The sequence below is a fragment of the Gopherus flavomarginatus genome, chromosome 2 (genome assembly GCF_025201925.1).
Source record: "Gopherus flavomarginatus isolate rGopFla2 chromosome 2, rGopFla2.mat.asm, whole genome shotgun sequence".
NCBI lineage: Eukaryota > Metazoa > Chordata > Testudines > Testudinidae > Gopherus > Gopherus flavomarginatus.
The window spans coordinates 150891173-150915306 of record NC_066618.1 but is presented as its reverse complement, the minus strand read 5'-3'; the positions used below and the strand labels follow the sequence as shown (position 1 = coordinate 150915306).

The 24134-nt window shown below is 46.5% G+C and overlaps 1 protein-coding gene across 1 annotated transcript in view; it reads right to left on the bottom strand.

Moving 5' to 3' along the window:
* Window positions 1-740: 740 nt before the first annotated feature.
* Window positions 741-24134, bottom strand: part of CKAP2L (cytoskeleton associated protein 2 like) — a 38907-nt gene continuing 15513 nt past the window's right edge. The window contains exons 4-10 of the mRNA XM_050937426.1: window positions 22272-23578; window positions 12975-13176; window positions 10473-10628; window positions 9391-9454; window positions 4474-4669; window positions 2032-3830; window positions 741-1381 (exon numbers count right to left, since the gene is read on the bottom strand). Of these exons, the coding sequence (XP_050793383.1) occupies window positions 3614-3830; window positions 4474-4669; window positions 9391-9454; window positions 10473-10628; window positions 12975-13176; window positions 22272-23578 (2142 nt within the window). The 3' untranslated portion in view covers window positions 741-1381; window positions 2032-3613. The remainder of the gene's footprint in view (window positions 1382-2031; window positions 3831-4473; window positions 4670-9390; window positions 9455-10472; window positions 10629-12974; window positions 13177-22271; window positions 23579-24134) is intronic.

Here is a 24134-nt window from a genome sequence, read left to right as displayed (position 1 = left end):
TACATTAATCGGAAGGCGTATTTCTCATGGTTCTCCAGGTGCTTGTGGATCACCGTGGGCATTCCATTGACATTAACGCAGGCTGGCCCAGAAAGGTGCATGATGCACGCATCTTTTGGAACACTGGCCTCTTCAGGAAGCTGCAGGCAGGGACCTTTTTCCCAGAGCGGAAGATCACAGTAGGGGATGTCAAAATGCCCATTGTGATCCTTGGAGACCCCGCTTACTCGTTAATGCTGTGGTTCATGAAACTGTAGACAGGGAGCCTTGACAGCAGTAAGGAACAGTTCAACTACAGGCTGAGCCGGTGCCGAATGACTGTGGAGTGTGCTTTTGGCTGCTTAAAGGGCCGCTGGCAATCTCTGTATGGGAAGCTGGACTTGGGCGAAAACAGCATCCCCGCGGTTATATCCGTGTGCTGTACCCTCCATAATATTTGTGAAGGGAAGGGTGAAAGATTCAGTCAGGCATGGACCTCCGAGGTTCAATGCCTGGAGGCTGAATTTGCACAGCCAGAGAGCAGGGCTATTAGAGGGGCCCAGCACACGGCTGCAAGGATTAGGGATGCCTTGAGGTAGGAATCTGAGGCTGAAAACCAACAGTAATGTTTGGTGCCCTGCGCAGGAGTGAAGTGCAGTGGTTACAATGTTTGTAGGAATCTCTGTTTGCTAAGCTGATGTGCAGTGCCTGTTTCTTTCCTGGGCTAAGGTATCTTTAACTTTATGCAATAATAAAGACTGTTTTCAAAGGCAAAAATTCATTTATTGAAAAGAAAATTACTTTATTGAAAGAAACACAACTTTTTGGGAAACTGAAAGGGCAAGGGAGTGGGGTGGGGAACTATACAATCACAGATTTGCATATGTTCTCTCTGGAGTGCTGTGCAATGACTGCTGCACTTCAGGATGGCTATACTGCATGGTGATAGGGGTTGAGTGCAGAGGGTAAGGGTCGTAGTTCTCAGGGCTGGTTGGTGAACATACAGGAGTTGGAGGAAGCTGGTGGTGGTAAGAACCCGGATGTTGGGGAAAGGGAGGTTGGAGCTGACATGGGGGCACAAGGGAAAGAGCTTTGGGACAAGGGGTGCAGGGGAGAGCGGGGGCGGTAGTGCTTCACCTGCATGGCTACGAGCGCCTGGATAGAGTCCACTTGGCGCTCCATGATGCTTATCAGCCGCTCCGTGCTTTGCTTCCGGTGCACTGCGTTTTCCTTGCGGATCCTGCTTTCCCTCTCCCTCCACTCCTGCGCTTTTTGATTCTCTGTGAGAGATGATGCATCACTTTGTGCAGTATGTCGTCTTTGCTTTCTCGCGGTCTCTTCCGGAGGCTTTGCAGTCTCTCAGCCGGTGATAACACAGTCAGCCGAGATCTCAAGTTTGCATCTGTAAAGGCAAAATGCAACACTTAACAGAGGCAGCACTGTTTATACCAGACAGAGTAATTCCCCTGCACTTAAGGAGGGCACATACAATCTTCACAATAGCATAATTTCCCCATCCCAAAGAAAGTGCACATAACCCATGGGAGCCCTGAAATGGTGAGTAAGGGGAACTGATTGTTTCAGGGCTGTACTGTCCTCTGGGTTTCTGTGCATTGGGGAGAGCCAACAGCTGCAGATGGCACCTACACTGAATACTATCCCAACATTTTCCACAGGAGTTTATCCTGGAAGATACCTCGCTGCTGAGGGTCACCTGGGAAACAAGGAAGGGTCTTCTACTGCAATGCGGATTCCGCCCTGGCCCCTATGGAGCTTGCCTGTGTGCTGCAATGGTCCCCCCACCCCTCGCGGCATAGTGGCGTGGACGTGTTAGCCTGACTGGGACAAGGACCATAGTGGCTCTCTCAATAAACCTGCGCAAGCGCATTGCCCACGTTCTGGATGAGACTTTCGAAGAGATTACCGAGGCCGATTACTGTGATGTGATAGACCACATCAATGCGCTATTCCACATCTAGGCATGCATGCATGCAGCCCTAACCCTCCCTCCTCTCCCGAAACATTTCCATCCTGAAAATAAAAGCCGCTTACCGGGAACCTACTCCTCTGTTTGTCCTCAACCAAGTACCGGCTGCTGCGACTGGCTACCTTCCTCTTGGCTTGAGAAGAGCTCCTGGCTGCATGCCTCCAGGGAGTCTCCCCCTACCCCAGTACTCTCATTCTCACTTTCCTCCTCCTCCCCCAGCTCTGAAGTGTCCATGGTGGTCCTCAGAGTGGAGGTGGGGTCACCCCAAGTATCACGTACAGCTCTTTGAAGAAATGGCAGGTCGTGGGGGCAGCACCGGAGCGGCGGTTTCCCTTGCGAGCTTTGCAGTAGGCACTCCGCAGCTCTTTCACTTTAACTCTGCACTGCAGTGCGTCCCGGTCATGGCCCCTTTCCAGCATGGCCCTTGATATCTGCCCATAGGTTATCGTAATTCCTATGGCTGGAGTGCAGCTGGGACTGCACAGCTTCCTCCCCCCAAACACTGATGAGGTCCAGCAACTCGCCATTGCTTCATGCTGGGGCTCATTTGGCGCATGGAGGTATGGTCACCTGGAAAGATTCACTGATTGCACTCCACACCTGGCTGAGCAAACAGTAAGGGGATTTTTAAAATTCCCGGGGAATTTAAAGGGAGGGTCTGATGCTTGGTCACCTGAGGCCAGGGCAGTAGAGTTCAAACTGATGAGCAGAGTGGCTAGAACTGGCATTCTGGGATACTGCCGAATACTTCTGGAGGCCAATAATAGCACTTTTGGTGGCCACACTGGCGGGGCAGCACCGCATCAGCAGCGCTATAGTCTTTATTCCTCTTGTAGAAGTGGAGTACAACCAGCGCTGTAGCCAGGGAGATACAGCGCTGTATGTGCCTTGCCAGTGTGGACGGTGAGTGAGTTACAGCGCTATAAAGCCACTACCAGTGCTGTAACTCTCAAGTGTAGCCATGGCCTTAGTCACCACAAGTTTGGAAGAAGTTCCTCACTGGTCACTGAAATACTGCACTGCTGTGGCAGTGGGAGGTCCTGCAGCCAAACCAGCTGCTCTCAGTCAATCCTGAGAGTTTTCCTGCACCATTTTAAGAGGCACAAGGCTATTGGAGGTGCTAACATTAGTTGTGTTGAGAAGCCCTGCCCATGTGGTGGGATTAGAGCCCAGGGCCTCTTTGCAAGGTCTTTGCTTTGCTCTGGTGTCCCCTCTTGGCTCATCAGGACCCTGCTATTCTGCTACTGAATGGCTCAAAGTATTCAGCATTAGTTTGTTCATCACAGTACCACCACCTTGGGCTTACACAGTGCTCTTCCATCCATTGATCTCACAGCACTTTACAAAGGAGGTCGGCATTATTCTCCCCCATTTTATAGATGGGGAATCTGAGGCACAGACAGGTGAAGTGACTTGTTCAAGGTCACCCAGCAGGCCAGGAGTAGAGCCAAAAACAGCTCCCTTGTGTCCCAGGCCAGTAGGCAATGCATTAGGTTATACTGTGTCACAGGGTATGTACATTTATTAAGAGTAGTAACACTGTAAAAAGGCAATTACACATTTCCCCCAGTATATTTACAGGCCTCTCCTTTAGTCAGGCAGAAGAAACCATAACAGAAGGCCATGAAGCTTGTGGACACCACCAGCCTAAAGTTCCAGCTCCTCCTCTTCCAGCAGGGCCTCATTTTTACGAAACACAACCTGGCTCACATCCTCCATGGCTATTACTTCATCAAGGGAAGATACTACGGTGTCATGATCCCTCAGCATCTCTGGGTAACGGGATATGGCATGCTCTATCCGCAGAGAACGCCGCACCGGGGTTAAGAATTTCAAGTCTTGCATATCAGACAAGCCCTTCATTCTGCAAAGAGTAGAAGAGAAAGAGCCACTTAGCTGAAGCTTGGCTGGTTGAAGAGTCTCATTGCCCTGGTCTGGTCTCCCACACATAGACCTTGGACAAAGACACAGCACTATAAAGCAGGAGAGGTTTGGGGAGCTACTAGATTCCTACCATCCAGGCTGGGATTTCCCCTACCCACAACGAAAGGCCCATGCCCATCTGAAAGGCTACAACATGGATCCCTTCACTGAGGCTTCCTTCAGATCAGTCACCCCCTTAAAAAAAATCACTACTCAGGGCTACCACAGCTCTGCAGGGCTCACTGAGCTGATGGCCACTCTGCCTACCCCTGTCCATCATCCTGTGAAGGTCTTCCCCACATTTTGCTGACCTAGAAACAAGCAAGCAAGACCTCAGGGCTGATGTAGTTGCAGCCATAATCAGGACACTGCAGGACCAACGCTCTGCAAAGCTCAGGAGCAAGACAGGAAGCCAAACACTCACCCCATGACCCCACACACTGATGGCAGAGGCATGGCAGATCTCTCGGCTAATGACATGCTGGCTGATGGCAACAGGTAGAAAGGTATGATCACTGGAAGTGAGGAACAATATACAACAGCAGGGATAAGAGCAGCTTGAACTGCAGGTTACAGGTTCTTACCTGGGCACTGGGACAACTTGTAACTTGACCAAGGAGACTGGCTTGCTAGTCAAGAACCTTAAACTGGATTGTGGAGTTGCCACAACCTGCTCTCTCATGCCAGGGCAAGGAGTTCTGGGACCCTGAAGCACTGGCTGTTCAGCTGCATCCTCCACTATATGACAGCTGACTTCAGCAGAAGGGTGTGCAGAGACCCCTGGAGAGGAAGAAAAAGGGTATGTCAATTCCAAGTTTTGTGGCCGCAACTTGGCTTAAAGAGGGAAGGAAGGAAGCTGCAAGCTCGAGTAGGGTTACGGTAATGCAACACTTTGGAAGAAGCCAGTTTTCAATCTGTTATAGCAAACAGTGACTTGCAAAAGAAGAGAACTGGCCATGGGTCCTTCTCTGTGATGGAGTGAGGCTCTGCTAAGGAAGGTTTTTCTGTTTTTAGAAATACTAGATGCTGATTTCTGAAAAAGTCACCTTGGAAAAAAAGCATATGTTGAACAGGGATGGAAATTAACCCCCAGAACTGCTTTCCAGGGGATGGGATAAATTCATCAGCACTTGAGTCTTTAAATCCAGATTGGAAATCTTTTTCTACAAAGATACCTTGTAATGCAACCACAAATTATTGGACTTGACAGTGAAATCAAAGGGTGATAATCTCCTGCCTGGATCACAATGGCCCTTTCTGGCCATGACATCTATATAGTATGTATCTTCTCTACACTGGAAAGCACTATGGATCTTTGGAGAAATTGATATATTATAGAAAACACCAAGAAAGTGACAGCTGATTAGCTGAGAGGGAAAATGGAATTTTATTCCTACTGTAACCTCTATTTAACCCAAACAACCTAAAAACAAATGGGAGAAAAGAGTTCTCTATTAAGATTTAGCAACACTGCCCCATGCCTGGAAAGCTCTTAACTCACATCTGAGACCTCCAGAAAAAACAGGTTTGATGGTTCTGATACTAAGATAACAAACAAGCATGAAAAATATTTAAAGACCTGAGGCCTTCTTTATCTCAAAGCAGCAAAAAGACAGACCTCTATTTATTTTTCCTTGGCAAGTCACCTTTACAGAGCATTTTCAGTTAGTGACTCATTTAGTTATGAGCACTAAGCACATTCATGTCCCTCAGAAGGATGAACAGATTAGAAAGTGGGTGCCAAGATACCAGATATACTGCTGGGGCTGGCTGTTTGATTAGAAGACCAGCAGAGGCTTGAGGGTGGGACAGGACAAGAGATATTATCTTTTCTTAACTTCTTGATAATGGTCATCACTGCTTCGCTCCCCCATTGCATTGAGAAACCTGCACTTCATCTCTTAACGATCACAGGAAATTAAATGTACAAGTCCAGGATTCCCTGGCATACCTTTCTGCTGCCCATAGGTGGAGAAAAGCTGAAATCTTTGCTGTCCTGCCCTGTAACGCCTGATCTTGCATCTTTTACCCTTCCACATAGGGCCTATTCCAGCCCCATATGCAAGTACATGTTGCATGGTCAGGCTTAAGGGAGCATTGTATTCAATAGGCTGTATTGTTAGTTTCTATCCCCTTGCCTATAGCATGACCTTCCATAGGCACTGACTTTTTTTTCCAGGTGGGTGCTCCACCTCCACTCCACAGCAAAGTCCTGCCCCACTGCACCCCCTCCCTCGAGGTCCCACCCGCACTCTGATTCTTCTTGTCCCTGCTCCGCCCTCTCTCAAGGTCTCGCCCTCATTCCATCTCTTCCTGCCCCCGCTCCACTCTCTCCCCCCACCTGAGACCCCATATGCAGGTGCCGAACAGCAGCACAGCTGAACAGCTGTGGCTGGCAGATGTTGACCACCCCCACTATTTTTTTGCATGGGTATTGAGCCCTGGAGCACCCACAGAGCTGGTGCCTATGCTTGATTCTCTCCTCACCTGTAGCAATGTAAATCAGGAGCAATCCCAATGAAATCAGTGGAGTTGCACTGATATAAAATGAATGAACCGCAGTTGGTTCACCAGCCTGGGAAGCAGTCTAACGAGGTGCTGTGGTTCACCAGCGGATATAAACCCAATCTGACAAGCCAGAGAAGGCATGTCAGACTGGCAGTGCCAGCAGGAATCTGAAACACATTTCTTGAGTTGAAGAGGCTACTAAGCAGGGGTGAGTCTAGCTGGCAGAGCAATACTGGCAAAGGCACTGTAGTGTAAACAAGACCTGTATTAACCATGTTTTTGGGCAGTTAATTTCCCTTGTTTCTTGAGGAAGAGGTGTTAGTGAGGGGGCATGACTGGAGGGCACCTATGGGAGGCGAATGATCTGCTACCAGCTCTGCCCTCCTCCTGGCCCCACCATTCCCCCGGTAGAGCTGGAAGAGTCATGGGAAGAAAGGAGGATGATAACTGATGGGCTGTGAGGAGCACATCCACCAGCTGGAAGCAGCAAAAAGAATAGCAGGAACCTCCAGGAGCTTCCCTACTTCAGTGAGCTAGTGTGAAGGAAGGGGCTCTGCACAGCCCTCTGCAGTACAGGAATGTGGAATGGCCCATTCAGTGGGAGTGCTCAGATGAATTAGGATGCTCCAAAGAGATAAATAGTCTAATGCAATAGCTTTGGGTGGTGAGTTCCCCTCTACCTTAGTTTCAGTTGTGGAATACCATTGTTCAAGATAATCTCACTATGCATGTCAAGTTTTAGAGCAACTGGAATATTATAAGTTTTCTTATTGGGGGTGACAGTATCTGAGGAACGCCTGACCCAAATTATTCCAAACTTGCACCATTGCCCCTGTTGTGGCATACCAATATCCTAGATAATCTCATTGTGCATGAGGAATTTAGAGTATTTTGAAAAAGAAGCTCATAATGCAGAGGGAAGACATATATTGGGAACCTCTTGATCAAATGACCTAAATTTGCACCATAAATTCTACCCTAGTCCCTGAATAGCTTTTTAATTATTGCTTCCCCAAAATGGGAATGGATGGTGGAAATTATCCACAATTGATCCTGAGAGTGTAATATCAGGACCAGAGCCATAGTCTGAGCCCTACGTACGTGTAAAAAAATCAAGTTATAAGAAGTGTAAAATTTGAATGTTACATGATTATTTTAGTGGGACTGTACCTCACTTAAACAACCACAAAAATCTTGACTACTAAACCAACCCTGTGGCAATTTTCAAAGACAAGATTTTTTTTGAGGGCCAATTTCCCTTTATCAGCTCTCTCTTACCCTAACCTATTCTGTTGTGCTCCCAGCACTCTGTTCTATATGTATTTGCAACGGTGGAAAGGGAGAAATTTTCAGACCCAGATCCAGTCTTTCAGCCCCACAAAGTCAGCAGTTACTCTAATTTCCAGAAATTAGGATTTCAAAGGCTAATTTCATTTTTAAAGGTGATCTGTAAAAGAGCAATAACTGAGACTGTGCCTTCGTTTGTTTTTCTTCCGATGTGTAAAGAAGGCATGAAGATTTGAGGGCCTAGGTGGTTTTTTTTTTGTTTGCATGTTTGTTTGTTTTTGTTTGTTTTGGGGAGGGAAAATACATTTATGTTGCCTCCTTTTATGTTAAAGATCCAGGTCCTGCCTAGCCTAGGGGACTCATGCTTTGGCTTTGTTTAGACTAGAGCTGGTGGTCCTGTTATAATTTGAGCTAATTGATCTTAAATGCTAATTGTGCTGAAAACTGAGGTTCTCCACAAATGTTTGTTTTGGGGCACAAAGTTTTGTGGTTTGCCTGAGGCATGTCCTGATACTTAACAAGCAGTTGGCAATCTGACTGTAAATGCTAATCAATTACAAAAGACGGACAAATGCTAGTCCAGACAAAGCCTATGATACCAGGAGAACTAGTGAAATGATATTCACAAGAGTCAAGAGACAGAAAATTGAGCAAAGGAGAGGGGAAGGGATTTTAAAATCACATTCTGAAAAACTGTTTTGTCTGATTTTGTTAACACCTATTTAACTTCAGTGCCAAATGAGTATTTTGGATAACGAATGCATGGGTGCAAGGGAGGATGAGAGAGACAAATTTGCCCCCAGATTTTTACTATCCTGGGGGGGCCAGGGCAGTCCCCCCCCCCCCCCCCCCCGCCAATGACACCCCTGAGGACAGACACTTCCCGACCTAGGCAGAGCAGAGCAGCTCGGTACTGGTAGCAATGGGGGAAGGCAGTGGCAGTGACTCTGCAGGCTCCCCCACCCCCAAACTGCGCCCATGGTGGACTCCCCTCCCCCTCACCTGACACTGCAGCCCTCCCACTCCAGCCAGGCTCCCTCTGCCTGAAACAGGACTCACCTAATGTTGCCTGCAGCTGGAGCTGGCTGGGAGCTGGAGCTTATCCAGGAGATCTAGGTAGGAGGCAGGGAGACCCAGGTGAGCAGGGTCTCACTGCTGCTGATCAGGCTGGGCTTCTGCTGAGCAGAGGGAGCCCTGCACTCCCCTCTCGCCCACTCCTAACCCCGGCAGGAGCAGCTCCCTGAGGCTGCTGGAGGAGGCCCGCCCCACCACCAAGGGCTGAAGCAGGGTTGGGTCAGCCTCTGCTGCAGCAAGCCCAGGAGCTACAAAAGTTGAACAGCTCATAGGTGATTAACGCAGCTGTCTACTAACTGGTTGGTGGGGGCGGGACTGCCTAGGAATTACTGATCCCTGGCAACAGAGCACCCATGGAGCCTGCGCCTATGTGACTTACATCATCAAGACGTAACAAGCTAGCTTGGCTTTCAGGGGGTAGCGCGGGTTCCTCAGTGCCTATGAAAGTCAGAGCACTTTGATGCCCAAATTTAGGCAGCCAGGTCAGAAAGCTGTGACCCTTATCCTCCACTCCTAAGGAAACATCATACCTCTTCAGAGGACCTTTTCCCATTCCTGCGTTCTTCCAGTTTCACCCAGCTAACCATTTGCCCAGCCCTGTCAAGGCTTAAGTTCCATTTAGTACGTGTTACCTTGGTATACGTTGTCTGTGTTTTTCAAAAACTCAACAACAACTTCTCTCAGCTCCTGGATTGGCTGCAGGAAAAACAATTGAGAACTTTAAGGTCAGAGCACACTTGACTCAGGAAAATGTGAGCACCCGAACCAAGACTTTGGGTCCCAAAGAGTGTAGTGTGTTTGGAACTCACTATTCCATTAAATAACAACTCATCTCCTCACACCAGGCAGCCAAACAAAGGTGAATCAATGATAAAGAGGAGGGGAAATATTTGTAAGCAGACTGAAGTCTGTTCCTGAACAAGCAAGCAGAGGATTGCTAGATGCTGTCAGCAAGAAGAGAAACATTCCACTCCCTCCACACTTGGTCTGTGTCCTTACAGTTCTGGTGTCCACAGTATGTTCCTGTCTTCTGGGGAAGCCTGTCACACACCTTTCTAAAATAAAGATTAACTGTCACCATCCTGTGCTCCTGAGAGGGCTACAAGCCAGGGTCAGCAGGGACACCAGGTGGAAATGGGCTGGGCTTGAGTACATGGAATATGACAAGTGCATAAGAGACCTACATATTATGGCTGCAAATGACAGCTGTGCAGAGTCTGCCCATAACTCCTCCCATAGCCTCTCCTACCAAACTATGCTGCCTTCAAGCCATGGCAACTTCCAAACTCTGGTTGAAAGGAAAACTTAACATTGCTCTCTTTCCTACACTGTAATGGGGAGCAGGTGTCTCAGTAACTCCTGTGTGTTTGGAGAAAGGAACACGATTACACAGTTGACCAACCATCCTCACCTAAAATTAGAGCTAGACTGTAGCCATTTCAGTATGTCTATTCACCCCCATATAAGCAGCTTTAAAGAGACATTCAACTAATATGTTTAGCCACAAACACCCTCTAGCCAAATCTGGCTATTGAGCTCCAGAAAATTTGTTTAGCTTATTGGAGAGGATGGGTAACCATCACTGTTTTCCCCAGCCTCCTGGGACAGGAAATATCTGAATGAGGTTTGCTGATGTTGAGGCCACCAGAACTAGCTGGGACATTTGCGAATTCAGAGGAAGTTCCGATGAGAAGTTTGTGGAGCAATCACTTACCGCAGCACCAGCACAGACCGCTGCTTCATACAACCCAGTCATGTCAATGGTGCCATTACGAGCCAGCAGCTTTGCCTTGCAGATCCAGAACTTGGCAAACTTCTCTGCCTCTGGGATACTGGACAGTGTGGTGAAGAGCTCCTCTGAAGAAAAACCCTGCAAAAACAGCCATATCACGAAGAGAGGTGCAGGTTAGAATGGAGGAAAACCATTGACAAGGTTAACGGTTAACATCCCTCAAGGAGAGGAAGGATGGTCTTATATTTGAGGCACCTGACTGGAACTCAGTTAAATACCCAGTTCTGACATATACTTACTGTGGTGACTTTCTGCAAATCAATCACTTTCTCTGTGCCTCAGTTTCTCATCAGCAAAATGAGGATAATGTTGTGACAGAGGCCTATTGGTGGTTCACAGCTGTGTATCAAGAACTCATTAGGCCTGACATACTCCCTACACCTACTACACTGTTGTCAGGATATATACCCCAAAAGTGTCATGTAATATGTCATTGAAAAACTAACAACTTACTAATCATTAATATTCTTGAATGCTGTATGTATGATCAACCCACAAAGGATTATACAGATGTGCTGGAATTATGATTAAAATGTATTTAAACCAGACAGGTATGGGGGAGTTGATAAACAAGTATTTTCCAGACAAAGGATGCAGTTCCACCTGCTTAAATGTGTCTGCTGTATAAATTAAGCAAGGTGTGACAAAAGACAAAGATAAGCATATCTGCATGCCAGGCAATGAAAGCCATTGGCAGAGCAAGTGGAGGAAAAAGTGATCACTTAATCTCACCGGGGGATGGAGACTGCGTCCCCAGGAAACCTTCCTGCCTCTTAAAGTTTGAGAGAGAGACTTTTCAAAGGTTTACTGGACTACAGAGAAAAGGGCAGAGAATCTCCAAGTTATCCTTCACCTGAGGAGGCAAAGAAAACAAGCACCTTGGACTCTGTAGGGATTCTGAATAAGAGCTAGTCAACCATTGCTGGAAAAGAAAGATCGTTCAAGGTAGTTCTCACCTAAGACTGTAACTTGTAAAATTAGGTCTTACGTCATTAGAAAGCATATTTTTACACTTGTTTGTAATCCTTTCTATCTTTATTTCTTATACCTGCTATCACTTAATCCTATGTCCTTTTGTTAAATAAACTTGTTTTACTTTTACTATAAACCAGTACAGTGCTGTGATTGAAATGTCTGTCAAATCCCAGTTAAATTAATGAGTTGTAGTGTATTGTCTCTTTAAAAGGAGCAACAAACTTAACCTCTGCAAGTGCTTCAGGAGAGGGCTGGACACTGCAGGGTGACAGCTTTGGGGAAAATAGGGACTGGATGAATGTTGATCACTGGACAGTGGAAGACAGGATGTGACCTGCACGATTATGTGTGGGCTGTTGGTGTCAGAGCTGTGAGCCACAGCAGCATAACATTTAAGGCACCTAGGGTTGCGGGGCAGGCAATGACACAATCCCTTCCTGGTCTGGGTTGAACCCCAAAGTGTCACAGATGTATTACAGGGGTGTTGCAATGATACATTTAGTTTTTGAGCTGATACTGTGGTAATGGGGACTATATAAATACCTATACAGATCATGTAAAGTCATTGGCATTTCCAGCAATGAAATTCAGCAGCAGTGAGGTTCTTCAAGAATGTACAACTTTAGACACAAGTTAAGGTATGATGCTGGACTTGGAAGTTTCTGGGGCCAAATGCACTGCGAGCAGCAAGAAAAAATTTGTGACAAGATATTTTAAATCATGGGTAACACTCGTATCAATTATTTTGTCATCTATTAATGATGTAAAATTCCCATTTTAGCACAGATTTCAGTGCTGCTCTGCTGCGTAACTTAAATCTACACAATATCCCAATTATCTCTCTTACTGTAGTGGGCTATGGAATCCTTCAAGGAAAGCTGAGCAACAGATTTTCATCCAATCTTAAGTATGACATTAATATTTCATTGGTAGGAAAGAAACTGGCTCAGTATGGACATTAATACTGCCTCCAAGATCATGGATACTGCAATTTTGCCTTAGATCTGTCCTGGTATTTTGCTCCAACCCAGATGGCTACACCTAATTTAGGTGTCAAAGAGCAAATTGCAATGGTCTTCATCTTGACTACAGAGGCACTGCAGAATGGGGCTGCTTGATAAAAACTATAAGAATGGCCAGACTGATGGTCCATCTAGCCCAGTATCCTGTCTTTCGACAGTGGTCAATGCCAGTTGCTTCACAGGGAATGAAAAGAACAGGGCAACTATTAAGTGATCCATTCTGTTATCCAATGGCAGCATCTGGCAGGCCAGATCCAAGCAGTAAGGCCACTGAGCCCAAAGAATGCTGCGTGCTGGGGCAGGCAGTCTTCACAAACCATGCCCCTGTATTACAAGTTAGGGTTGCCTCAAGCTACCTCTGCCTAACAGTCTCCCAAAACACATTAAGAGGAGCAGGTTGTTAAAGCCACTCCTGCTCGGTCCTCACCTTCTCAGCAAGTTCGAGACACTCTGCCAACATGCCATTGATCTTGTCTGTCACGCAGAGCTGCTTTCTCTTCTCCTCCTCCTCCATGCCATTCCAGAAGGACAGGTTCACCATCTCCTTGGTTGGCTTTTTAGCAGGCAGTGTCATGGGTGGACGTTTATACGATTTCCCTTTGGATGCCAACCACTGCTCCAGTTGCTTCCTATCAAAGGGCAAAGAGATCATAGGCCATCAACATCAGATTACCAGTTCTCATCGATCCCCTGGGCTACAGCTCTGATTTTTGTTTGTCATACGTCGAGTCCACTGTGTTGTTCATAAAGAGCTAATAGATATGAAAAACATACCAAGATCTATGGAAGGCTAGGAAAGAACTCTCTTTTTTAAAATTAAAGAGTCAGTTGCACCTCTTCTTCCCTACTCAATGATATGGTGAGGTCACTGGCGTTTCCAGTCAGACCGTAGCTACAGTGCTTGACTGATATATCATACCTTTAGTCCCAGATTTGGACCTTAGCGTCCAAAATATGGGGGTTAGCATGAAAACCTCCAAGCTTAGTTACCAGCTTGGACCTGGTACTTGCTGCCACCACCCAAAAAATTAGAGTGTTTTGGGGCACTCTGGTCCCCCTGAAAAACCTTCCCTGGGGACCCCAAGACCCAAATCCCTTGAGTCTCACAACAAAGGGAAATAATCCTTTTTCCCTTCCCCCCTCCAGGTGCTCCTGGAGAGATACACAGACACAAGCTCTGTGAATCCAAACAGAGTGACTCCCCCTCTCCGTTCCCAGTCCTGGAAACAAAAGCACTTTCCTCTTCACCCAGAGGGAATGCAAAATCAGGCTAGCAAATCCAACACACAAAGATCTCCCCCTGATTTCTTCCTCCCACCAATTCCCTGGTGAGTACAGACTCAATTTCCCAGTAAAGAAAACTTTAACAGGTTTTAAAAAGAAAGCTTTATATAAAAAAGAAAGAAAAATACATACAAATGGTCTCTGTATTAAGGTGACAAATACAGGGTTAATTGCTTAAAAGAAATATGAATAAACAGCCTTATTCAAAAAGAATACAAATCAAAGCACTCCAGCACTTATATTCATGCAAATACCAAAGAAAAGAAACCATATAACTTACTATCTGATCTCTTTGTCCTTACACTTAGAAACAGAAGATTAGAAAGCAGAAACTACTTCTCCAAAGCTCAGAGACAGCAGGCAGACAGACAAAGACCCCAGACACAAAATTCCCCTCCACCCAAAGTTGAAAAAATCCGGTTTCCTGATTGGTCCTCTGGTCAGGTGCTTCAGGTGAAAGAGACATTAACCCTTAGCTATCTGTTTATGACACGCCCCCCAAATTGCAGACAGTGGGGAAGCTCACTGGCGGCGATTTCCTTCTAGAACTTTAAAATAAACAGATTACTACAACACATGCACCTTTACATATACTACTAAGTATATAACTAACAGACGTCTACATTTTAAGAACACTTTTTAACTACTGAAATCTGGGAAACTCTCACAGGAGAGTGCATCAGCAACTTTGTTAGAAGCTCCTGTGATGTGTTGAATTTCAAAATCAAAATCTTGGAGAGCTAAACTCCAACGAAGAAGTTTCTTGTTGTTCCCCTTGGCAGTATGAAGCCACTTTAGTGCAGCATGGTCAGTTTGTAGTTGGAACTGCCGTCCCCAAACATATGGGCGTAGCTTTTCCAGGGCGTACACAATGGCATAGCATTCCTTTTCACTGACTGACCAGTGACTTTCCCTCTCAGACAGTTTCTTGCTGAGAAACACGACAGGATGGAAGTTGTGATCTGTTGCTTCCTGCATGAGCACTGCTCCTATACCACGCTCAGATGCATCTGTGGTTACTAGGAATGGCTTGTCAAAGTCCGGGGCCCTGAGTACAGGGTCAGACATGAGCGTTGCCTTAAGTTGGGTAAAGGCCTTTTGACACTCATCAGTCCACTTAACTGCATTTGGTTGGGTCTTTTTGGTCAGGTCGGTCAGTGGGGCAGCGATTTGGCTGTAGTGTGGTACAAATCGCCTGTAGTATCCGGCCAAGCCTAAGAAGGATTGGATCTGTTTCTTTGACCTTGGAACAGGCCACTTTTGGATAGCATCCACCTTGGCCTGTAGGGGGTTTATGGTTCCTCGACCCACCTGGTGCCCCAGGTAAGTCACTCTGTTTTGGCCTATTTGACACTTTTTGGCCTTAACAGTTAGTCCGGCCTGCCTGATGCGCTCAAAGACCTTTTCCAGGTGTAGTAGGTGTTCGGGCCAGGAGTCTGAAAAAATGGCCACATCATCGAGGTAGGCAACTGCAAATTCTCCCAGTCCAGCTAGTAGACCATCTACCAGCCTCTGGAAGGTGGCGGGTGCATTTCGAAGGCCGAAAGGAAGGACATTGAATTCATACACCCTCGCATGGCTGACGAATGCTGACCTCTCCTTGGCAGGTTCATCTAGCGGTACTTGCCAGTACCCCTTGGTTAAGTCTATTGTAGAGATGAACTGGGCACGTCCCAACTTCTCCAATAGCTCATCGGTACGTGGCATTGGATAGTTGTCCGGACGAGTTACCGCATTTAGCTTACGGTAGTCCACGCAAAAGCGTATTTCCCCATCTGGTTTGGGTACCAGAACCACTGGAGATGCCCATGCACTGGTAGATGGGCGGATTATACCCATCTGTAGCATGTTCTGGATCTCCCGTTCTATAGCAGCTTGGGCATGAGGAGACACCCGGTAGGGTGGGGTTCTGATTGGGTGAGCATTACCTGTGTCAATGGAGTGGTATGCCCGTTCAGTCCGTCCTGGGGTGGCTGAGAACAATGGGGCGAAGCTAGTGCACAGCTCCTTGATTTGTCGCCGCTGCAGACATTCCAGGGTGGTTGAGAGGTTCACCTCTTCCACACCACCGTCTTTTTTCCCGTCGTAGTAGACACCGTCAGGCCACTCAGCATCATCTCCCTGGACTGTAAACTGACAAACCTGTAAGTCTCTGGAATTAACATGGTACACTCTAGGTTTTAGTGAGGAATTGGGAAATGCTATGAGGTAATTCACAGTTCCCAGGCGCTCTTGGACCGTGAATGGCCCTTCCCATGATGCTTCCATCTTATGGGCCTGTTGCGCCTTCAAGACCATAACCTGGTCTCCTACCTTGAAGGAACGTTCTCTGGCATGTCTGTCATACCAGGCCTTTTGCTCTTCCTGAGCATTCTTTAGGTTCTCTCTAGCAAGGGCTAAAGAGTGTCGGAGGGTGCTTTGTAGGTTGCTTACAAAGTCCAGAATGTTAGTTCCTGGAGAAGGCGTAAACCCCTCCCATTGCTGCTTCACCAACTGTAATGGTCCCTTAACCTCGTGACCATACACAAGTTCAAATGGTGAAAACCCTAAACTGGGATGTGGTACAGCCCAGTAGGCAAACAGCAACTGCTGCAACACTAGGCCCCAATTATTGGAGAATTCGTTGATGAATTTTCGTATCATGGCCCCCATAGTTCCATTGAACCTTTCCACCAGGCCATTGGTTTGATGGTGGTACGGGGTGGCAACCAAGTGATTCACCCCATGAGTTTCCCACAGTTTTTCCATGGTCCCCGCCAGGAAATTAGACCCTGAATCTGTAAGGATGTCGGAGGGCCAACCTACCCTGGCAAAGATGTCTGTTAGGGCCAGGCACACAGTGTTAGCCCTGGTGTTGCCTAGAGCTACTACTTCCGGCCATCGGGTAGCAAAGTCCACTAAAGTCAGTACGTACTGCTTTCCTCTGGGTGTTTTTTTTGGGAAAGGACCCAGAATATCCACAGCTACTCGCTGAAATGGGACCTCAATTATGGGGAGTGGCTGGAGAGGGGCCTTGACCTGGTCTTGAGGCTTTCCCACTCTTTGGCATACCTCACAAGACCGAACTTACTTGGCAACGTCCTTGCCCATCCCCTCCCAGTGGAAGGACTTCCCCAACCGGTCCTTGGTTCTGTTCACCCCAGCATGGCCACTGGGATGATCATGGACTAAGCTTAAAAGCTTCCCCCGGTACTTAGTTGGAACCACCAACTGTTTTTGCGGCTGCCATTCTTCCCGGTGTCCACCAGAAAGAATTTCCTTGTATAAAAGTCCTTGGTCTATAATAAACCGGGATCAATTAGAAGAGCTGAGAGGTGGTGGCGTGCTCCGTGCCGCCGTCCAAGCTTTCTGAAGGCTGTCATCTGCTTCCTGCTCAGTCTGGAACTGTTCCCTTGAGGCTGGGGTCACCAGTTCTTCCTCAGACTGTGGACTTGGGCTTGGTCCCTCTGGAAGCAATGTAGGTGATGGGGTTGTTTCCGTTGCTGGTGAACCGCTCTCCGCTGGTGCACCTGAGGTTACTTCAGGCTCTGGCTGAGCCTTTTGGGTATGGCTGTCTGTTGCTTCTGCCAGTTTTCGCTCGCTGGCGCCCTCTGGCTTTGAGTTTGAAGATGTGGTTGCACTTGCTGGTGCTGGTTGCTGTTCCAGTTCCAGGCCTGTGACTGGAGGTGTTGTGGCTGTTTCAGTGGTTGGCATGGAATCCGGGTCCACTACCTCTGTCTGGGTCTCTGGTAACCCAGACGGGGCGTCTGTGGACGGTTCAGGAACAGGAATGGGTCTGGAAGCTTGCCTGGTTTGGCTACGTGTAACCATTCCCACTCGCTTGGCCCACTTCACCTGGTTGGCCAAGTCTTCTCCCAGTAGCATGGGGATAGGATAATTGTCATAGACTGCAAAAGTCCACATTCCTCACCAGCCTTTGTACTGGACAGGCAGTTGAGCTGTAGGCAAGTCTACAGCTTGTGACATGAAGGGGTAAATTGTAATTTTGGCCTTTGGGTTGATGAATTTGGGGTCAACGAAGGATTGGTGGATAGCTGACACTTGTGCCCCCGTGTCTCTCCACGCAGTAACCTTCTTTCCACCCACTCTCAAATTTTCCCTTCGCTCCAAGAGTATTTGAGAGGCATCCGGGCCTGGGGATCTTTGGTGTGATGGTGGTGTAATGAATTGCACTCGCATGGTGTTCTTTGGACAGTTGGCCTTGATATGTCCCAGTTCATTACACTTAAAGCATCTTCCATCTGATGGGTCACTGGGCCGAGGTGAGTTACTGGAGACTGGTGAGGTGGAAGAGTAGGGTGTCTGTGGCTTTACTTGGGTGGTATGTGGGGTCTTTGGCTGTCCTCAGTTGTAGGGTTTATGGTCGGTGTGCCCCCTGGGGTAATCGTTCCCCTTGACAGTAGCTTTCTTGCTTTCTGCCACTTCCATCCATTTGGCTCCAATCTCCCCCGCCTCAGCGAGATCTTTGGGTTTTCCATCTTGTATGTACCGTGTGATGTCTTCAGGAACACCATCCAAGAACTGCTCCATTTGTATGAGGAGGTGCAGTTCTTCCAAGGTTTTAACATTGTGTCCTGATATCCAGGCCTCATAATTTTTTGCAACGTAATAGGCGTGTCTGGGAAATGACACATCTGGTTTCCACTTTTGGGTTCTGAAGCGCCGACGGGCATGATCTGGGGTTATCCTCATTCTGTATCTGGCCTTGGTTTGGAAAAGTTTATAGTCATTCATTTGCTGCTTAGGCATTTCAGCTGCCACCTCTGCTAAAGGTCCACTGAGCTGTGACCTCAATTCTACCATGTACTGGTCTTCGGGGATGCTGTACCCAAGACAGGCTCTTTCAAAATTTTCCAAGGAGGCCTCGGTGTCATCACCTGCCTTTTAGGTGGGAAATTTCCTGTGCTGTGGAGCAATAATTGGCGCCGGGTTGTTAGGGTTGGCTGGCACATGCAGCCCAGCTTGCGCCAAGTCCAGTTCATGTTTTCTCTGTTTTTCCTTCTCTTCATTCTCTTTTTGTTGTTTTTCCATGTGTCGGCGGTGGGCCGCCTCTTCTTCTTCTAGTTTTCTTCTGTGGGCCACCTCTTTGGCTGCCTGTTCTCTTTGGTAGGCTGCCTCTCTGATCTGTTCTTCGTTTTCTCTCAGTTCCATCTCTTTTTGTTTTATTTCCAGTTGTCGCCTGTATTCAGCTTCTCTGAATTGTTCTTCGGCCTCAATTTTTGCCTTAGAAGTCATGGTTCCTGTTTTCTTGTGTTGGGGTGCCCTCCGGTGTTTATCTTCTGAACTGCAGGCTCTGTTGCCTCCTGGGGTCTGCCTAGCAACAATGCTTTTTTCCCTTTCTCTCTCTAGCTAATGTTCAATGAAAGGAAACCAGAAAAACCACTTTATGTGCATGTATATAGTACTGGTACTTGCCTCCTAATGGGAGGGCTATTGTGTGACAAAAGACCCTTAACAGTCTGGTAATGGCTTCTTGCTTAACATGCAAGCCACAAACTGCCAGAGAGAGCAGAAAAAAAAAATTCTCTTTTAAACCCAAACTGTTTCTCTCTGCTAAAAAGCCCTTAGCAGAGAAGAGAAAAAAATAATATTCCTACTGGCTTCTGGATTTTGTCTATCCCGTAACCATATCATACCTTTAGTCCCAGATTTGGACCTTAGCGTCCAAAATATGGGGGTTAGCATGAAAACCTCCAAGCTTAGTTACCAGCTTGGACCTGGTACTTGCTGCCACCACCCAAAAAATTAGAGTGTTTTGGGGCACTCTGGTCCCCCTGAAAAACCTTCCCTGGGGACCCCAAGACCCAAATCCCTTGAGTCTCACAACAAAGGGAAATAATCCTTTTTCCCTTCCCCCCTCCAGGTGCTCCTGGAGAGATACACAGACACAAGCTCTGTGAATCCAAACAGTCCTGGAAACAAAAGCACTTTCCTCTTCACCCAGAGGGAATGCAAAATCAGGCTAGCAAATCCAACACACACAGATCTCCCCCTGATTTCTTCCTCCCACCAATTCCCTGGTGAGTACAGACTCAATTTCCCTGAAATTTCCCAGTAAAGAAAACTTTAACAGGTTTTAAAAAGAAAGCTTTATATAAAAAAGAAAGAAAAATATATACAAATGGTCTCTCTGTATTAAGATGACAAATACAGGGTTAATAGCTTAAAAGAAATATGAATAAACAGCCTTATTCAAAAAGAATACAAATCAAAGCACTCCAGCACTTATATTCATGCAAATACCAAAGAAAAGAAACCATATAACTTACTATCTGATCTCTTTGTCCTTACACTTAGAAACAGAAGACTAGAAAGCAGAAACTACTTCTCCAAAGCTCAGAGACAGCAGGCAGACAGACAAAGACCCCAGACACAAAATTCCCTCCACCCAAAGTTGAAAAAATCCGGTTTCCTGATTGGTCCTTTGGTCAGGTGCTTCAGGTGAAAAAGACATTAACCCTTAGCTATCTGTTTATGACAGTTGCACCTCTTCTTCCCTACTCAATGATATGGTGAGGTCACTGGCGTTTCCAGTCAGACCGGAGCTACAGTGCTTGACTGATTTATAAACAAGTTACTACATTTTGAATAGAGCATTCTGCTTATTCAGCATTAAACCAAAGCCATACGCTTCAACACTTGTCCTATAGTATGGGAAATTTCAGAGAACCCGTCTTGGTGCATCTGAACTTACAATTCCCTTCTATTGAAAGTGCATCATTAGCACAATCTCATTGCACTCTCAGGCCCACTGCAAAGTGAAAATGATCCTGTTCTAGCAAGTTTCACTTTACTGTTTTTGCTGGGGGTAAGTAGAGGGGAGGGGTAAGATATGCACAGGAGAAAGGGAATTGCAGAAAGGGTAGGAAGAGCTCCAAGTTTAGCAGGGACCTACTTGCCAGGTTGATATGAAAGAAGCTGCCCAGTGAGTTCCAGAGACAACACTCTGATGGGAGGAGAAAGGAGCCCAGAGCCCCTTGTCCTTACCCTTGAATTTCAGGAGGACCCCGTCTCCATTCTTGAACAGGTACATTTTTGAAGCTCAGACTAGAAGATATGATGACCTGTCAGATTTAGGTCCTACTAATGGGCAGCTCTAAGCAAACCCATCCAGTTTAAAATTATCATATTCAGGACCAAATATGTTAATTCATAAGATCTTTCAGGTACTTTCAAATACATTAGAAGCATTAGATTCTGTGCTTTCCAATGAGCCCAGACAGCAGGTTGAAATGAGCATGAGAGAGAGTAATTCAATATGTAGCAAAGTTGTAGGGTTTTTCTGGAGGCAAGGAGCAGTGATTTGAGTAAAAGAATGGGCCCACCACCCAAAATGATTGCTTTTTGAAGCAGCCTGTTTGCGTAGTCTACAGGACAGAGGGAAAAAGTAAGGTCCTTTACCTTTTAAATGTTCTGGTCAGAAACAGGCCAGAGCTTGATTGTAACCTGGATGGTGAGGCAGACTCATGCCTTAGAAATCTCATCTATTTCTCATCCATGTGTTTTTTCAGTCTCTGGACATTAATACCAGTCAGAATGGAGAACACCTCAATAGCCCCAAACACTAAAAAGGACAGACTATTACTAACAGAACTTCCAGGTCAATTTAAGAAGATATTCCTTCTCCTTTCAGGTTGACATAATCCTGAATATCTGGTAAACTATTTCTGAAGGAATAGAACACCTATTGAAATGTTACAGATATCTTGGTGCAGCTTAGCAGCATGTCTACTTGGCACTAGGTAATAAACATTTCACTTCCCCAGACCGGATCTGTCCATATCCCAGACAATAGGATTTACCCTAGCCTGCTTTCAGCAGATCACATCAAACAATGCACTGAATACAATTCAAAGAGCTGCATTTCCTGCATATGTTTTAGATATTGCTTGTTGCCTGGGAAATACTGAGCCCTTATCTCCTATTCACAGCCTTGTTTAGAAGGGTACTGACAGAATACTGCAGTTTAATACATATCCAAATTTTGGACGCAATCTGGTGGAAAGCATCCATCTGTGAGGTGGAAGAACACTGGGATCCTGGTGAACAAGTGAACCTTGAGCATCTCACTCTGCCTCAGGATGGCTGTATCTAATTTAGCAATAAGAAAGCTTTCCCTTGAAGAGATACTTCCTTCAAGGGTATCAGTAGCTGAATTAGACACAGCTACTGCACCAGTGAGGTAGGGGAGGAGGTAGATGCCCAGCCAGGGCATTTGACCCCCTCATGGAGAGGGAGGCAGCAGAAAGGTAAAGCAGAGCCCTTGCCACCATGAGGCAGGAGCTCATCTCCTGTGGGTTGACTCTGAAGAGGCATTACCTCCTGTCTCTCCATGAGGACAACTTGTCTTGGTGAAGGGGTGAGGAAACAGGTTAGCTGCCATGTTCAGGGTTACAGGCAGGAGGGAAAAGAGGAGAGAACCAGAAAGGAAGTTACTTACTTGCGATTCTCAGCAGCTGGGGTCTTGGAATCCTGATTACGCAGGACCTCTTTTACCCTTAACAGCTGTCGCTTGGGTGTTTCTCTCACATTCCTAAGCATGCCAACACTGGCTTGGTCTCTGGACATGCATGTGCTTGCAGTACAGTTTCTGGGGATAGTACTTTTGGATTTTGTATCGCAAGTCTGAGAAGCTTTCTTCAAGTCTTTAATGCGCTGCTTCCCTTTTGTTGCATTCATTTGCCAGTTGGTTGTGCCACTTGTTTTTGAATTGGGTCTCTCTGACATGCGTTTTGATTTTGCTTTCGGTTCCATCACAGAGGGCCTTTTGGAGACATGAGAATTTATGGGAGACCTTGTCAGTTTCAGGTCTTGTCCAGCTCTAGCCTGTTGTTTGGACCTTCTAACTTCCAGAGCACCAGGAGTTTTACATGTTCTTGAGTGCTTCACATATTGCTTTTGTGTGGGCTGTCTTGCAAGATCGAGCATTCCAACTGCCTGTAGTTTCACTGTGTTTTGCCTCACGACACTGGGATGTAGACACTGTTTTTCTGCACCTGATTTCTTGGATAGTCGAGTACTAGAAACAGCAAATATCTGGGAAGGAGGCACTGACCCCTGGGCTTTGCTACTGGGTCTTTGAGGACACACGACTTTACAGCCAGGTGGAGATTTTGCTAGTTTATTCGAAATTAGTTCCTTACTGGTCTGACAGCCAGTAACTCTGTCTTTCAGACTCACATTGTTCCTTGGAGTTGTGCCCAAGGTATGCCTGTGAACCAAATCTATTTTGCTCTCTGGCTTGTTTAAACCAGTCCTAGACTGTACTTTGATGTCCAGTCCAGACTCTGTCCTGTTCTCAGAAGATTCTAGAACAGTTTTACTAGGAAGATTTACTTTATCACAGTCTGCCATTTCTTGCAAATTCTCAGTTACTGAGTGGTGCTCCCCACACTGGGGATCATTTCCAGTCTGGGTCAACATTACAGCCCTTTGATCGGTGACTGAGCCTGGATTTTCAGATTTCACAGTCTCTTGTATTTGATTTAACTGATGACAGGTAGATGATGATGCCATTCTGTTCAGATGCACGCAATGGCTTTTGTTTGGTAGAAGGTTGGCAGGTGGCCCTGTACTCTTTCCCAGAAGGTTGGGAGGTATACTCTTTGGCCTCTGGGACCCAGGGGCATTTGAGGACCTGTGCTGAAGAGCACGACGTGCACTTCTTGTGTTTTTGACAGGAGGTGCATGATCCTTTGGTATGCATTTGAACACTTTTGAGAGAACATCCTTCTGGGGCTGGACAACCTGAGGAGAGAGAAGATAAACATCAGCCTTAAAAATAAGAGAAATGAACAGAATCCACCACCATATTCTAAATTAGACAGGAGTTCATACTTCATATACATTTGAGAGACAGTTTTCTTGTTTGCAATCACTAGGGCCCTCTTTCCACACCCATTCTCAATCACAGAGGCTCTGTCATAGCTGTCTACATGAAAGAGTAATGGACACAGCTGTCCTAAAGTTTTCAATATCAGAGGCCACATGCATGGACCTCTCTATAAGATGCATCCTGAAATGAGACTCAACTTCTGAGTACACTTAGAGAACTCTGTGATGTGCCCATCTTCTAAGCAAATGAGGCACTGAATGTGGCAACATCATTAACAGGCACAAGAGCCTTGCAAACAGGGTAGTTCTTAAAGCTTGGGGATTTATGCATTGTACGAGTATTATCCCAATACATACATGCACCATTCCAGTGGGTACTGCTGACCAAAAGTCTCCATCTCAAGTGCACTAGGCATGCACATACCAACAGTGGAATATACATGTTGACAATCATTCAAAGGAGAACAAA